General features: G+C 40.0%; 1 protein-coding gene across 5 annotated transcripts in view; it reads left to right on the top strand.

Moving 5' to 3' along the window:
* Positions 1-15,682, top strand: part of PAPLN (papilin, proteoglycan like sulfated glycoprotein) — a 97,791-nt gene that overhangs the window by 66,359 nt on the left and 15,750 nt on the right. For 4 of the 5 annotated variants that reach the window (XM_058161951.1, XM_058161953.1, XM_058161954.1 and 1 more), the window contains 8 exons: positions 729-855; positions 3,111-3,176; positions 7,153-7,360; positions 8,871-9,047; positions 9,647-9,803; positions 10,439-10,525; positions 14,939-15,203; positions 15,290-15,404. In XM_058161951.1, the coding sequence (XP_058017934.1) occupies positions 729-855; positions 3,111-3,176; positions 7,153-7,360; positions 8,871-9,047; positions 9,647-9,803; positions 10,439-10,525; positions 14,939-15,203; positions 15,290-15,404 (1,202 nt within the window). The remainder of the gene's footprint in view (positions 1-728; positions 856-3,110; positions 3,177-7,152; positions 7,361-8,870; positions 9,048-9,646; positions 9,804-10,438; positions 10,526-14,938; positions 15,204-15,289; positions 15,405-15,682) is intronic. The other variant, XM_058161952.1, reaches the window with a different exon arrangement.

A 15,682-nucleotide genomic window follows, 5' to 3' on the forward strand; every position in this document is an offset into this window, starting at 1 on the left:
AAGAAAAAATGCTTTTAAAAGTTTAAAAAAAAACCTCTGATGATCGCGCGGCTCAGCTGGGCATGGGGGGGGCAGATTTTTGCTACCGATTCTTCAAACCACCTGCCACCATCGCTACCGGATTGGGGAATCCGATCCGAACCGGGAACATTTCACTCCTGATCTGTAGTAAAGATTCAATCAGCAAAATCCTTTCTTTCTTTTCATTACTCAAAAGAACCTGAAGAAACATATAACAATCCATTCACATTTAGCTAAGCTAATGTGAACAGACCCTGGGGGGGAGAGGGAGGGGGTGTCTCCATCTCAACCAGCTTCTGCAAGACAATCAGTCGGAGCAAGTCTGACCTCTGAGAGAAAGCTGGCCAAAAGCCCAGGGAAAATATTACCTCCCACCCCTAAAAGTTGATAAAACTGAGGGATTTTCAGCATTCTTTTCCAAGGATGTGCATATTGAACCCATTATTATGTTCAATTAATTATGTAACTTAATTAATTCCCCACCCCCACTCCCACCTTCAGATAAGTGCTAGCCCTGTTACCTTGATTTCAATCACACATTTGTGTGGGAATATGAAAAGACAAATCATTGGATGCTGGCCTCTGCCTAATGCTTATCTGTTAGATAATACTTGGTTGCTTTAGGGATATTATACAACCAATCTCCTTGGCAATTATCCATTACCGTGTGCCATCTTTGGTTCCTGTTGTTTTTCTCTGCTCTGCAGGTTATCAGTCTCGTCTGGTCTTTTGCACCATTGATAATGAAGCCTATCCAGATTATATGTGCAGAGATAAACCATGGCCAGGAAATAACCGCACCTGCGGCCTCCAGCCCTGTCCCCAGACAAAACGGTGAGCTTTGATTTGGTTTCTTTGTTTTGTGAGATACCTTGAAATCCAAGATCAGTCAAAAGTCAGAAATAACTTGGTCTCTGTTCAGAGCCCTTGCTGCTCTCATACGAAATGCTTGCAGGGAAACCTGAGCACAGGTAGCCCTCAACTTACAACCATCTGTTTAGTGACTGTTAGAAGTTAAAAGACACTGAAGAAACTGACTTATGATCGGTTTTCACATTTACGACCATTGCAGCATCCCCATGGTCATGTTATCTAAATTTGGGAGGTTGACAACTAGCATGTATTTATGACAGATGTGCTTTTCCGGGTTCACGCGATCGCTGTTCCAACCAGCCAGCTTCCAACAAGCAAAGTCAATGAGGGAAGCCAGATTTACTTAATGACCATGCGATTCACTTAATAACTGCAGGGATTTACTTAATAATTATGGCAAAAAAGGCCATTAAATGGGGTAAACTCACTTAACAGTTGCCTTACTTAGCAACAGAAATTTTGGGCTCAGTTGTGGTTGTAAGTCGAGGCCCACCTATCATACAAGCTAGAACAAGACGTTATCTGAGGAAAAAAATGTTACAATTGGCAAGCTAATTGGGTGGGAATAGGCAATCTCTTTTCTTTGGGACTTGCCTATTCACAAAATGTTTTCCAGGTTGAGTGTAGCTGATCACACAACACGTAATTTTTATTGATTTACCGGTATTAATCAAATGTATGTTGTTATCTTTCTTTCATTTTTTTTTTTATTGGCAAATTGTTGCTCTCCAAGATGTGCGCCATCTTTCTAGACACATTAACCGATGAACAAAGAAAAAAGTAGCTACAAAATCTACTGTTTTTCTTTTCTAAGCAAGTCAATACAATCTGTGTGAGGTCCAGGGAAACTTCTGGAAATGCAAATGATGCTAGAAGCTGGTGCTTTGCTTTCCCACTTACCATCAACCCAGTTAATTAAATTAAAAGCACTCCTCTCTTAGGAGAAGGGGTCAATATTGCTAAATGAACTAGGAAGGGTAAATAAAAGCTTTCTGTTAGAAGATGATAGCATATTTCCTGATTAGTGGGAAACCTTATTGGGGAGATCCTCCTTGCGTGAAATGCAAGTGGTGAGTAGCAGGAATTCCTTTTCATTTTATCAAAAGACTTTATCGTTATTTAGATAGGATGCAGATTACCAGCTGTCTGCAAGGAATATAAATCCTTCCATTCCCCACTATCCTGTCAGAGCTGAAGAAGCTTGTTGGATGAGAAGCAAAATGTCTTCAAAAGAAAAGAAAACAAGAAAGTCCAGTTACTGCCTGAAAAAAACCACCTTTGGGACAACCATGACCTAGATGACTGAGAATCTCTACACACTATTATTTACAAAGTTTTAGAAATATGAAGTTGTTTTCTCTGTTTAGCACTAGAACTTTTCTGAGCATAATTAGGTTTCTGCTTGTAATATGAACAGAATACAAAGCAAGCATCCACCTTCAGATCTCCAAAAGATGTGTCACAATTCAAACTTTCACAAAGTTAATCACAGTCCACCCCGCTCCTTCCCCTGTTCACTATGACCGCTTGCTAATTTCCAAGTACTTAAGACGGTTCTTGTGGCTACAGTGAATTTAAAAAATTGGAGCAATTCAAATGAAGAGATCAAACCATGAAAGCAATTTTTTTTTGTTATATGCAACTTTTGGAGGGAGTGATTTGAAGACATGATGAAGGGCAGGGGAAACTGAATTCTTCCCACCACCCACGTATTTGGCCTGGATTTGAATTGGCTCTTCTTCTTGTGGGTAATAAAGTGCCTGGATGTTTTCTGCATAATAGTAGCTATGGTGGGTGGTCTATTTTGGTGCAGGAAATTGGCATAGCCTGCAAAGAGGGGGGAAGGCTATTGCCTGCCCATGACCCTGATCCAGATTGGACCCCATCCCAACATCCTTTGCCAGTGTTTTTCAACCTTGGCAACTTAGAGATGTGTGGACATCAATTCCCAGAATTCCAAGCCAGCCATGCTAGCTGAGGAAGGGCCATGCTGGCTGGGCAATCCTGAGAATTGAAATCCAAACAGCTTCAAATTGCCAAGGTTGAGAAACACTGTGCTAAGGCTTTAAAAAAAAAAATGGCAGCGGAGGTTTTCAATCCGTCATCGAAATCCCGTTTAGTTTGGCTCTAAAAGGATAGAAATCGTACTGTAAAAGACAGACCCAGATGTCTATATATTTATTATGGGCTTTTAAATCTTTGTTCTATATACAAAGGGTATCTTACCTCTATCTGCCGGGAGCATGGAGCCGCAACAGAGCATGGAACTTGCAAACAAAGAGGTAACTAGGAGAAAGTGGTTTAGCTCTTTTCTTCCTCTGCCTCATCTCCAGTAGTGGTTTTCAAGCTTCCTAACCTTAGTAAAAACAGCTTGTATTCCTCCTCCTCCCGCCCCCCCCCCTAGCCCCGCATTGTTAGCTCTCATTCAGCAGAAATTTGCTAAAAAACAAACCAACCAGAAATTCCTGAGAAACGCTTGTTGAAAGCCACAGACCTAGATTCATGAAATCATACAAAATAGAAAGGTTGGAAGAGTCTCCATGCCTGGTGAGACTTATACAGGTAGTCCTTGACTTACGACCACAACTGCGCCCAAAATTTCTGTTGATAAATGAAACATTTGTTAAATGAATTTTGCCCCATTTTACAATTTTTCCTGACACATTTGTTAAGTGCATTTGCAGTTATTAAGTTGTAAGTAACGTGGCTTTTAAGTGAATCTGGCTTCCCCATTGGCTTTGCTTGTCAGAAGGTCACTAAAGGTGATCACAGGACCCCAGGACACTGCAACCGTCATAAATATGAGTCGGTTGCCAAGCATCCAAATTTTGATCACGTGACCGTGGGGATGCTGCAATGGTTGCAGGTGTGAAAAATGGTCATAAGTCACCTTTTCCCATGCTGCTGTAACCGTGAAAGGTCACTAAGTGAACTGTTGTAAGTCCAGGACTATCTATACTACTACAGTAGTTTAAGGCTTAGTAGTTCATCCTGCTCATCCCAGCGGTGTGACTACATAGCCTCTCTCCAAATTGCTGCTGAAAAGATGTAATTTGCAGTGTGACAGAAGGGATTATTGAATTCGTAGCAAGCAATCATATTGAGTATGCTCAAACATTTTCATTTACATCAATTAAGGCTAAATTTAATTTAGATAAAAAGATACTTTTGCCTTGGCTCTACATCCTGCTTGGAGTGTGGCTCCCAGCATGCTACTCAAAAGCTGGTGAGGCTCTAAATCTTCCAAAAGTTAAACATCTCTGGTTCCATGAACCTTTGAAGGGTTTTCTTCTAGGTGATGGACTTTGTTCTTAAAGCTTTGGCTTTTCTCCCTAAATAATGGTGTTGGGCAGTCAGTGCTTTTGGCCTTCTTGTCCTATGTGAAGAAGGGCGAGGGAAGATAGTTTCTTATTTTTCTTTGTAGCCCAAGAGTTTAGTTACCATATCCCCAGTAGCTTCTGCTGAGAAGTTTAGTAAATTAAAAATGAATATTGCTGGAGATTGCTGCATTAATTTATCTAACCTTTCTTTTCTATTTTTCTATATTTTCCCCATACCCATTAGTCTGGATGATAATTTTACATATTCAGTTATATACCCTCAGGATTTAACAGAGGTCCCTCCATAATGATGAATTACCAACCAATAGTACAACTGTATTAAAAGTCATATTTCACATAATGAAATTCATTACTACAAGCCATTTTCTTTGATAACGTCAACAAGGGGCTGGATATATATATAAAAAAATAGTCTTTTAATGGTTATTTATTGTGCTGGATACTTTAGGATTGGTATCCCTTTCATATAAGCGAATGGAAGACTCTGTTTTTCAAGTTTAGCTTGTTGATTTCTTGGTGACAACTAATTGATTAATAAGCAGAATGCTATAGTGAAGGATTTTTGAGTTGGATTCATATAACATTGTGAACCATGGTTTGTTTCCATTGTGGTTTGCTGAACATGGCATAATCAGGCCTAACTTTAAACCATAAACCACAATAGATGGCTCATACATCAGGCTAAACCAAACCGAAGAAAGGACCCATCAGAGGGTCAGGGTATGGGGAATTAGAATAATTACAAATACTGTTTGGGGAAGCGAAGGTATGACTTTGTTATGTCTTAACCTAATGGGACACCCAGTCTGATCCAGCGGAGCTCCTAAGTCCTACAGAAGAAGATACCAAAAAAGGTTTTGAGCTTTCAAATTGAATATCTGCACGATCGTTATACAGTCCCCAAATCTTTATTATGCTTTATAATTCAAATCAGACAAAAAAAAGAATCTCCCATGTAGGGTCATATACCCCCCACACTATTCATGATAGAATATGGAATGTGTGGCTAAATTAGCAGGGAAGTAAAGGTAGCTACAGTGCTATATAGCTTGCAGTGGTCACTCCTGAAGCAAAAATCTTTTGCTAGGTTCTTTAACTGTAACTCAGGGGTCCTCAGCCGTGGCCCATTACCACTCTGCGGTCTGTTTGGAATCGGGACGTGGGAGAGATGGGCAAGCATGTGCAGCTCCACTAGCATGAGCAGAGGATACTTACACTCGCATGCAAAACTCCATTCGTGTGAATGGAGCTTCGCATGCTAGCGCCCTCTGCTCAAGCACCCTCCGCTCGCACACTAGTGCACGCACCCTCTGCTCATGTGCAAACCTCCAATGGTGCTGTGTGCACACGCGTGCACCTGCCACTCATATGCCCCCTCCCTGTCAGACTGAGCTACCAAGCTAGAAAGATTGGTTATCGTTGCTTAACTGTTCCCACGACATGCTAAATCATGATGTGTTTAACCATGGTGTATTGATTAAATCATAATTGTGTGGGTTCACATAATACATTAAATCTTAATGATTTAATGTTTGATGAGCTGGTCTAAAACAACATATTAAACCACACTCTAACCGGCTGCATTTTGATTTAGCCATTATATGAACTCAGCTAGCACTGCAAGTCTATAGGATAGAGATCCCATTGCCGTTTGAAACATTTCTTGCAAATTTATTTTATTACTGAATATAGTTCCATGGCAATCTAAAGTAATATTTAACTATAAAGGAAGTAAGTGGTAAAATTCCTCTTGGAATATAAGGCTGAAATTATTTTTTAGGCACTGATCCTTATTCACAGTCTGTTTCCTTCTCTATTCCTTTTGAAGAAGCTGCGTAGATTCGCCTCCTGCCAGCTAAGTTATTTTTAGAATAGGACTTCCTCTGAGATGCCATGCTCCAATCCTACAGTCACTCTTCACTGAGCCTCCTATTGGTCTGTAGGCTGTGCCAAGATAGTTGAGGTTATTTGTGCAGTTTCTGTTGGAAACGACAGCTTGAGTTGGCTGTTTGACTGCCTGGAATTTTGATTAAAGCCCAGCCTTCCAACTGTGGTCCTTGCTACTCCTATTTGCAGCATTGGGTTTCTCCCAAATTTAGAAAAGTCAAATTAAAAGGAGAGCTTTATGTCAATGCATATACAGAGAGAAGTAGGTTTCAAGAGTATCAAAATCTGATTAATTCATATTTTATTCAAAGCGTAGCCCCAGGCTAGACCCTGGAGATCTCCTAAAGATCAGCCCTCTATCCCAAATGCCCTGGCCCACATTGATAGCAGTTGTGTTAGCTATAAATGTGCTATTTTTTTTCCCACAGGCACATTTTTACCTGAAATAAAAAATTCTTCAGCTATTTTTAGATATAGTGGGAACGATATTGGGACCCTGCAGGTGCAAAAGCCATCTAATATATTTATTTTAAACATGCATGGCATCTGCATGATATAGATAGATTATACAATAATCATATTCCTCATGCAGAATCTGGGGTTTGTGTTAATACAGCTCTTGGTGTTGCAACCCCTAAAAATAGTGACATTCTACTACTCTCTCCCAGAGAAAGATTCCCTCCCTTTCTAAATCTTTCCTGAGGCCTCTATTAATACTTCATCTCATATGGTCTTTTTGATTCCTTTCATTCACTTCCTTACCATAATTTGGCACCCCTGTTATTTTTAATGCTGCTAGGAATTTCCATTGTGCCCCTGATTGGAATTTCTCGCTTTTAATAGAACCGTGTTAATTCCTGTATTTCAGGCGTGTTTTTCCTAACCCTTGCTTACTAGCTGGATAAAGCCTGTGATCAAGAAAGCTCATCCCAGGAACTAATCATGAGAAATTTCTGTTCTGGGAAGCTCTCTTGTGAGACTAGTGACTTCTCGGTGCCTTGAGAGTTATTTTTTAAACATTTGTTTTTAGCTGGAAAACTGGCGGCTGGAGCCAGTGCTCGGCCACCTGCGGAGGCGGCATTCAAACCCGTACAGTTTACTGTGCCTCGTACAATGGACATCACTTTCAGGATGCTGTGGATGATACCGAATGTGCTTCCTTAACAGAGAAGCCACGCAGCACACAGCCTTGCAACCTGCAGCGGTGTGCAACATGGGTCTCAAGTCCTTGGTCTGAGGTGAGTTTCTTTTTTTCTATGTGCAATATCTGTACTGAACCGAGATTGGTCCAGCTTCTTCTACACCTTGGGGAGAAGGAGATAATCTAACCACAGGGCACCCTGATTTTGCCTTGCATGATTTTAGTACTCAGTAAAGCATTGGAAGTACAGGTAGTCTTCATTTAGTGACCATATTTAGGATCGTCAGCTCAGACATTAAATGAAGAGGTCACAGAGTGAAACTGCAACTGTGCTAAAGATCTTATTTCAATTTCCTTTGCTTTATAGACTTGCAAAAGCTATAAAAGCAAGGATTGGCCTTAAAGTTACTTTTTCATCACTTTTGTAACTGAGCAGTTACTAAACAAGGACTACCTGTAACACAATAGAATTCTGTAATATTGGGGTTTATTATAATTCTGTGTGCACCTGTACTACAAGTACAGAGTGAGATTAAATACAAGATGTAGAGCAGTGGTGCTATTCAGCCGGTTCTATCCGGTTTGGGCGAACTGGTAGCGGCAGCTGCAGGAGGCTTGCCCACTCACCCAGACATCATCATGTCCCATTTTTAATGCTCTGCGCATGTGCTCCCATTTGCCAACTGGTAGTGAAGGTAAGTGAATACCACCTCAATGTAGAGTGGAAGTTCATCTGGGACCATGGGGGAGCGGGGGTAAATTCGAATCTACCATAGATATGGAAGCTCAGTGTAATGTTAGACAGGCCATTTCCTCTCAGCCCAATTTGATTGACTGATTGATTAAATTTATATGTTCCCCCATCTCATCTTATAAGTTACTATATAACTTACCTTGGAAGATTGTTTTTGTGGGAAAGCAGAGGAAGGTCACTATATATGCCTCCTATGGGAAAAATAGGCTATAAATCTAACAAATAATAATAACAACAGAGTTGGAAGGGACCTTGGAGGTCTTCTAGTCCAACCCCCTGCCCAGGCAGGAATCCCTACACCACTTCAGACAAATGCTTATCCAACATTTTCTTAAAAATTTCTAATGTTGGAGCATTTACAACTTCTGTTCGACTCTGGTACCGCAATGTCAATAAATTGTACGTTTCGGGTTTTGACTGTGATATCTGACATATTGTGTTCCAAGTGACAATCTGTCTGTATTATTATTATTATTATTATTATTATTATTATTATTATTATTATTATTATTATTATTATTATTATTATTATATAATTATATTCTATAATATATAATATTATTATTATCATTATTATTTACTTTATTTGTTAAACATGAAATTCAGGCAATTGAACATTCAAAAATGCATCACAAATACCATTGACTGGTGCAAGTGGTTGATACGGGTTGCTGCCAGCGTCTTAGATATCAACCAAGTACCTTTTTAAAATGTACGATGTTCCATGTAGTGAAGTTTTTTGCGGTTCCGCTGGTGTTATTGCAGGAAGCTGCAATTTGTTGATGTATCTTATAAAATTCTTGAACATGGTACCTATTGTTGTTGTTGTTGTTGTTGTTGTTGTTATTTACAGTGTTCAGTAAGCTGTGGTGAAGGTATTCAAACCAGGACTGTAAGCTGCCAGGTTGAACAGGGCTCTCAGATTCTAGATATTGCTTGCTTGAGAGAACCAAAACCTCAGCACACCCAGCCCTGTATTGGGGAGAATTGTATACAGGAGATTGGCTGGCATATCGGAGACTGGGGATTGGTGAGTATGAAACATATTTCCCTAGAGGAATAGTCCAATTTTTGTCCCTTCGCTGCTCCCTTTTTCACATAGTTACAAAGATCCATTTGCATCCATACAATATTTGTTCATCTCCTGGGATAATGAAAATAACCACAAGAAGGAGGTCACCAACCTGAATAGCCAGTAGGCGAAAGTTAGAGCATGGTCACAACCATAGATATTTTAATCAATGGCTTTTTGGAGCAGGATGGTGATATTCACATGATCTTATCTTCTGCAAATGAAACTATAAAGTGTCTTAGTTGTAATTGCCTGTAAGAACAATTACCTGCAGAACCTTAGGCTATTCCTGGGCCTTATTTATCAGTCCTACTTCGGTAACTGACTTGGAAATAACTAATCCTACCAGGTCTTTCTTCTTTACCAGTTTCTTTCCCTGATGTGCCATGATTTTGATGTTTTGAGATGGTAATTTTCAGAATTCCAAGTTAGAATGGCTGCAGGAAGACTGGAGGGTTCGATTGGAAAACTTTGGTGATTATTTGCTCCTCATCTGATGATTCTTTGTTTCTCATCTGATTGTCCATTGTTTTAATTCTTACCGTTTTTTGATCCAGTGCTCAAAAAGCTGCAATTCTGGTATCCGAACCCGCCAAGTCATCTGTGCTGATGGTGATTCCAAATTCTATAGTCATGAGATTTGCCAAGAGATACAGCCACAGATACCAACCATGCTTGGGAGCTGCAATACACAACCTTGTCACCTGCCCCAGCGTAAGTGCAAAGTGCTGGTATCTCAGCATCTACTTCCAAGACACCAGGGATGTTAGAATAGATGAGAATGCCACCGTCATATAGTTTAACTGGTAGGCCTTTCCATTTTATACATGTTAAATTATACCTCTTTTGAAACATCCTTTACAGAAATGTTGAGCTGATGACTCAGTATTCTTCATGTCCTATGTTTGATTACTGATTTATTAAAAAAAGTGGGATGATGTGATACATGTTGGAATAAATGAGATTAGTAAAAAACAAGTGAACTTCTGCCTTAGTAGGTTGGACCTTACCAGTCAAACACTGACATCAGTAAATTAATTTCAGGAGTGCAGTAAGTAATTTCTGGAGTAATACGCTGGGTATTAAAGTCTGTTTCTAATGGAGCTTTATTTTCATCTATTTTATGGTGCCATTTTAACACTACACAACAAAATGTTGTACCATAAGATTCTTGATGAACATATCTTTTATGTACAGTGAGAGTGTATGCACCAAGACAAATTCCTGGCCAATAAAAAATTCAGTTCTATTCTATTGTATAGGCTTCCTTTAATTGTTGGTTGTGGGAGTAGAGGTGTGGGGTTTTTTTTACACAGAATAATACAGTATATTTATTTGTATTCCTGCAGAGGTTCCCAGTATGCAAGACATCACAGGATTCAATATCAGTCGTCGGACATTACTGACCCGCTACCGTCCTGACCAAGCCACTGAAGGTTTGGAAATGCCAAGCTGGCCTTCCTTCATCTAGTGTTATTTTGCTTTTCTCTGAGTAGCTTTTCGATGTTTTCCCCTTTCCCATTTTTAAGGAAATGGAAGTCTTAGAGGCTATAGTTTTATAAGGAAAAAGCTTTGGGCTCACTAGTCCTGCTTTCATTTTCCTGCTTTTCTCAGTGACGGTGATACTGGCAAAGGTGACATGACTATGAAGATGGGGAAATAAATTGATATCTGCTTCCACCCCTATTCACTAATGGGAACCAGTGTGCACATTTGGAAGTTGTAGAGCATCTTATAGCTGTGTGAGAGAAAGCAGCTTCCTATACACAAAATAAGGGGACGCAGTGGCTCAGGGTCTAGGACGTTGAGCTTGTCGATCGAAAGGTCGGCAGCTCAGCAGTTCGAATCCCTAGTGCTGCCGTGTAACGGGGTGAGCTCCCGTTACTTGTCCCAGCTTCTGCCAACCTAGCAGTTTCGAAAGCACATAAAAATGCAAGTAGAAAAAATAGGGACCACCTTTGGTGGGAAGGTAACAGCGTTCCGTGCGCCTTTGGTGTTGAGTCATGCCAGCCACATGACCACGGAGATGTCTTCAGACAGCGCTGGCTCTTCAGCTTTGAAACGGAGATGAGCACCGCCCCCTTGAGTCAGCAATGACTAGCACGTATGTGCGAGGGGAACCTTTACCTTTACCTTTTATACACAAAATAGTGGTCATGGTGACCTGCCAATCAGATACATCCAACAAATCACCTGGAGCCTAGAATATGCTCAGGGAGAATTTGCTGCTTATGGATAATACACTGGGAGTCCCAGTTCTAATACCTCATTGCAGATGACTTGCCTCAAGTCTTCAATGAACTTGAATGATAAATTTAAAAGGCTTTGTTACCCGTATGTCACAACTAGAGTTTCCAGAGTAGATCCTAAGAATAACTTATGGTTATGCAGAAGGCATAGGGCAAGCCTTGCCTGTCAGTATTTCTAATTTCTAACTTAAAGATACCAGAATTTTCCCCGGCACTTCTACCCTACCTGTACTTGGTACTTAAATCATGTGTCTTCTGGTACTTTACAAGTTTCCTGAAAAGTAAGAAATCATGTTGTCCTTTGATTGAATGTGTCAATTTTACCTAAAGATTATATTGAGCTAGCCTTGACTCCTAAGGCAGTAGACACTTATTGCTTCTTGACTAAATGGCTTTCTTGTAAGTGAATTATCTTCTTCTGGGATAGTATTAGTACCGTATTATAGTATTAGTACCGTATTATAGTATTAGTACCATATTTTTCAGAGTATAAGACACACCGGAATATAAGACGCACCTTAGTTTTTGGCAAGGAAAATAAGAAAAAAGCTGATTGGCGGGTGGATCGGCCTCCCAGAATACCCCCATTCAGCTGTTCCCAGAGGTGAATTTTAGCAACAGGTTCGTTGGTTGTGAGCTCTGTGCCTTGCTTTTTTTTCAGCCTCTGAAACTTTTTTTCTGCCTCTGAAAGCCTCCAAAACAGAGCTTCAGAAAAAAAGCATCTGAAACTTCATTTCAGAGGCTTTTTTTCTGAAGCTTTGTTGGAAGGCTTTTTTTCTGAAGCTTCTTTTAAAACCTTTTTTCAGCCTCTGAAATCTCTGTTTGAGAGGCTGGGTGGGGCTACATTCGGAGTATAAGACGCACTCAGATTTTCACCCTCTTTCTTTGGGGAAAAAGGTGTGTCTTATATTCTGAAAAATATAGTATTTCTTGGACTAGACTACACTTCTGGATTTCTTGGTGGTTGGCTATATTAACTAAGTGCAATCCCTGTTTAACTTTGAGGGAAGAGGGATCAGCCAAGATGACCAAAGTGCTTTTCCCTTGACTTTCACCCAAGCTTATACTTTTTGCTTCAGGTTCATGCTTCATGTTTCCTCATAGTGATAGTCAATGATAAATAAGAGGCAAAGGGAATACATAATTCTGAAATCTAATCATGCTCAGTGTTCTTGAGCCTTAAATGAGTATAAAATAAGAAATGAAATTGTATTCATTCTATATCCTGTGCATATTGCATTCAAATGAAGACTCTCCACAATATGTTATTGTATGCCATTTAGCCCCAGTGGGGTCTACGACAACTCACCACAGCCAACTTGTCACGGCCAACTCACCATGGCCAACTCGCCCTGGGACAATTCACCACACAGCAACTCCTTGCAGGACAAGAATTACACTAATAGCAAAGAAATAGTGGTATAGAATCATTAAAGAAAGGATGCCAAAGGAGGGTCAAAATGAAATGAAGGGCCGTGGTAGCTCAGGCTGGTAAGAAGCCTGTTATTAGAACACAGCAGCCTGCAATTACTGCAGGTTCAAGCCCGGCCCAAGGTTGACTCAGCCTTCCATCCTTTATAAGGTAGGTAAAATGAGGACCCAGATTGTTGGGAGGGCAATAAGTTGACTTTGTAAATATACAAATAGAATGAGACTATTGCCTTATACACTGTAAGCCGCCCTGAGTTTTCGGAGAAGGGCGGGATATAAATGTAAAATAATAAAAAAAAGTGAATGTTAAAAATAAAAAAAATTAAACTATTTTAAATAATTAAATTGAATTGTTGAATTGTCCTGCAGGAAGTTGTCCTATGGTGAATTGGCCATGGAAAGTTGTCCTGCGGTGGGTTGGCTATAGTGAGTTGGCTATGGTGAATTGGCTGCAGTGAGTTATGCCATTCTAGTATAAATGGCCTTTTCAAGAGTCCAGTCAGCTGGACTTGTAATACTCTTTCTGATTTCTGGAAAAAGAAGAAGGATAAGTTTCAGGTGGAAAAAAAAAAGAAGAAAATTTTTCTTTCTCCTCCCAAAATGTGTTCAGATTTCAAATCCGTATGCCAGACCTTACTATGTAGTAATGTAAAGTGGAGCTGCTAAACCTCTCCATCATTTCCCCATGCCTATTAAGTTTTCCATCCATATTATAGGCAGGAAAGTATGTAAGTATAAAAAATTAATAGCACACTTCTTTATTCTCTTGATCCTAATCTTCCCATCAAGCTCCTAATTCCTCCTCCTCCCCCTTTATTATTACCTTTCTGTATGATAATATAGCTACAGCTGCAAAGTAATCTTCCTGGGCTCCTAGAAAGTCAACCTAGAGAAACTACCTACTTCCAGGCAACCTGTCCATCCAACAAACGCTTTGGGTGTTTATTCCCATTTTTCCCCCCCAAAGATTTGATCTGTGTGAAAGGGAAAAATCATGAGAAAATCCATGAGAAAATCATAAGTGGTTACCACTGGAAGGTATTATCTTTTGTCCTTTCCCTAGTTCTGTGAATGGAGCAAGGAGTTTGCTCAATATTAATCAACTTGCCTGGATAGCTGCTAGCTAAGTCTTTGGACCATTTCTACTTCCCTGAGGTTTTTTTTTTCCAGGTTATATGTATATACAATAATTATGGTGCCTCATGACATTGTAAACAAACAAACAAACAAGCAAACAAAAATCACTATTTTAAATAGGGTAGTTTTATTTTGTTGTCAAATTAATAGATTCAGTTATGCAATTGATATTGTAGGAGACCATTCCTAAGAGGTCTGTAAGGGGCGTACATAAGAGCACCTACGTGCCTACCGTTCCTGTCCTAATGTTCCCTTTGATTGTATCCAATTTCATATAGTTATTATATATATGCTTATATATCGTATAGTTATTTCATGCTTATGCTTATATATACTGCTGTGACAAAATAAATAAATAAAAATAAAAATAGAGTCATGTTGGTCTTTGGTAGCCAAAAATCAGGAGGAATCTGGTAGCAGATTAGCAAATTGAAAAAGACTAACTCACTTCATTATAGGTATGGCGTGACCACCAAAATGTATGCCTTTTAATAACATTTGTTAGCCTAATAAAGTGGCACCAGCAGTGGTGGGATTCAGCCAGTTCACACCACTTCGGGAGAACCGGTTGTTAACTTTCTGAGCAGTTTGGCAAACTGGTTGTTGGAAGACATCATTAGGGCAGAGAACCGGTTGTTAAATTACTTGAATTCCACCACTGGGTACCAGACTCCTCCTCATTTCTAACAATTGATAGTAGAGGTCATTACTCTAACTTGGGAATGTATTGTAGTAGATTACTTATTTTCAGACTTTCTCCATTATGACTGAGTGCTACACCAAGTGATAAGCCTTGTACTGTAAGTACAGAAGATCTATGTCAGGTAAACAAGAACATGGTGGGTTGAGGGAAGGTGCAGGGATATTGGGGTAAAAGGAAACAGAGAAACCTGTTTGCAGATCTCACCACTACCTCTACCTCACCACCTCTAGTAAGAGTTTGCCCCAATGAAATATGATTATAAGCTATATAACATGGTATATTATGTTTTCTTGAAGGGTACAAAGGACTTTATCTCCTATGTTTTTCAGTTTCGAGATCTGAAAGAATAATCCAAACTGGCTCTACTCATCACCAGGTCCAGCTAAATGAAAGTCCTCGCTCCAATTTCTTACCTCTTGGATGGGATTCTTACTCAGACTCTTCTGTGTCCCGTCGGTCCCATTCTTATCCAAATGGTGGTGGTAATGATCAAGACTGTAACCATACTCCTCATGGCTGTTGTTCAGATGGTCGCACTGCTGCAGCAGGTCCCTCTGGCCAAGGTTGCCCACTTGATTCTTGCCATTTGAGCAGGTAGGTCTAGCTCACTGAATGAGCAATTTGCAAGCAAAGCTAATATATTGTGTTGCTTTCAACATGTTACTGTTTTTTCCTCCCAGATATGGGTGCTGCCCAGATGGAATATCACGTTCCCAGGGACCTAACCAAGAAGGGTGCACACAATACTACAGTGATGTTTACATAAGCAGAAATCCTGTTACTCCCACTCCAACAGTAAGTGAGGCAAACTTCTACACATTCTAGAAGACATGTTGGAATATAGTTATTTCCCCTTAGCTATCCCCTATACAATGGCTGCGTTAATCCAGAACCAGCGCTGTTTCCCTGTGTCCTCTTGATAAATCTGATGCTTCCATAGACATCTGCAAACTGAATTAGGTTCAAAAGTTCATCAGCTCTTCTGCCCCTCCAGATGAAAAGCTAGAGAAGGTTCCTTCCAACTCCACAATTCTACGATTTTTCTATTTCAATAGACAATTCCTCCAAGTTCT

This window comes from Ahaetulla prasina, chromosome 1 (genome assembly GCF_028640845.1).
Source record: "Ahaetulla prasina isolate Xishuangbanna chromosome 1, ASM2864084v1, whole genome shotgun sequence".
Lineage (NCBI taxonomy): Eukaryota > Metazoa > Chordata > Lepidosauria > Squamata > Colubridae > Ahaetulla > Ahaetulla prasina.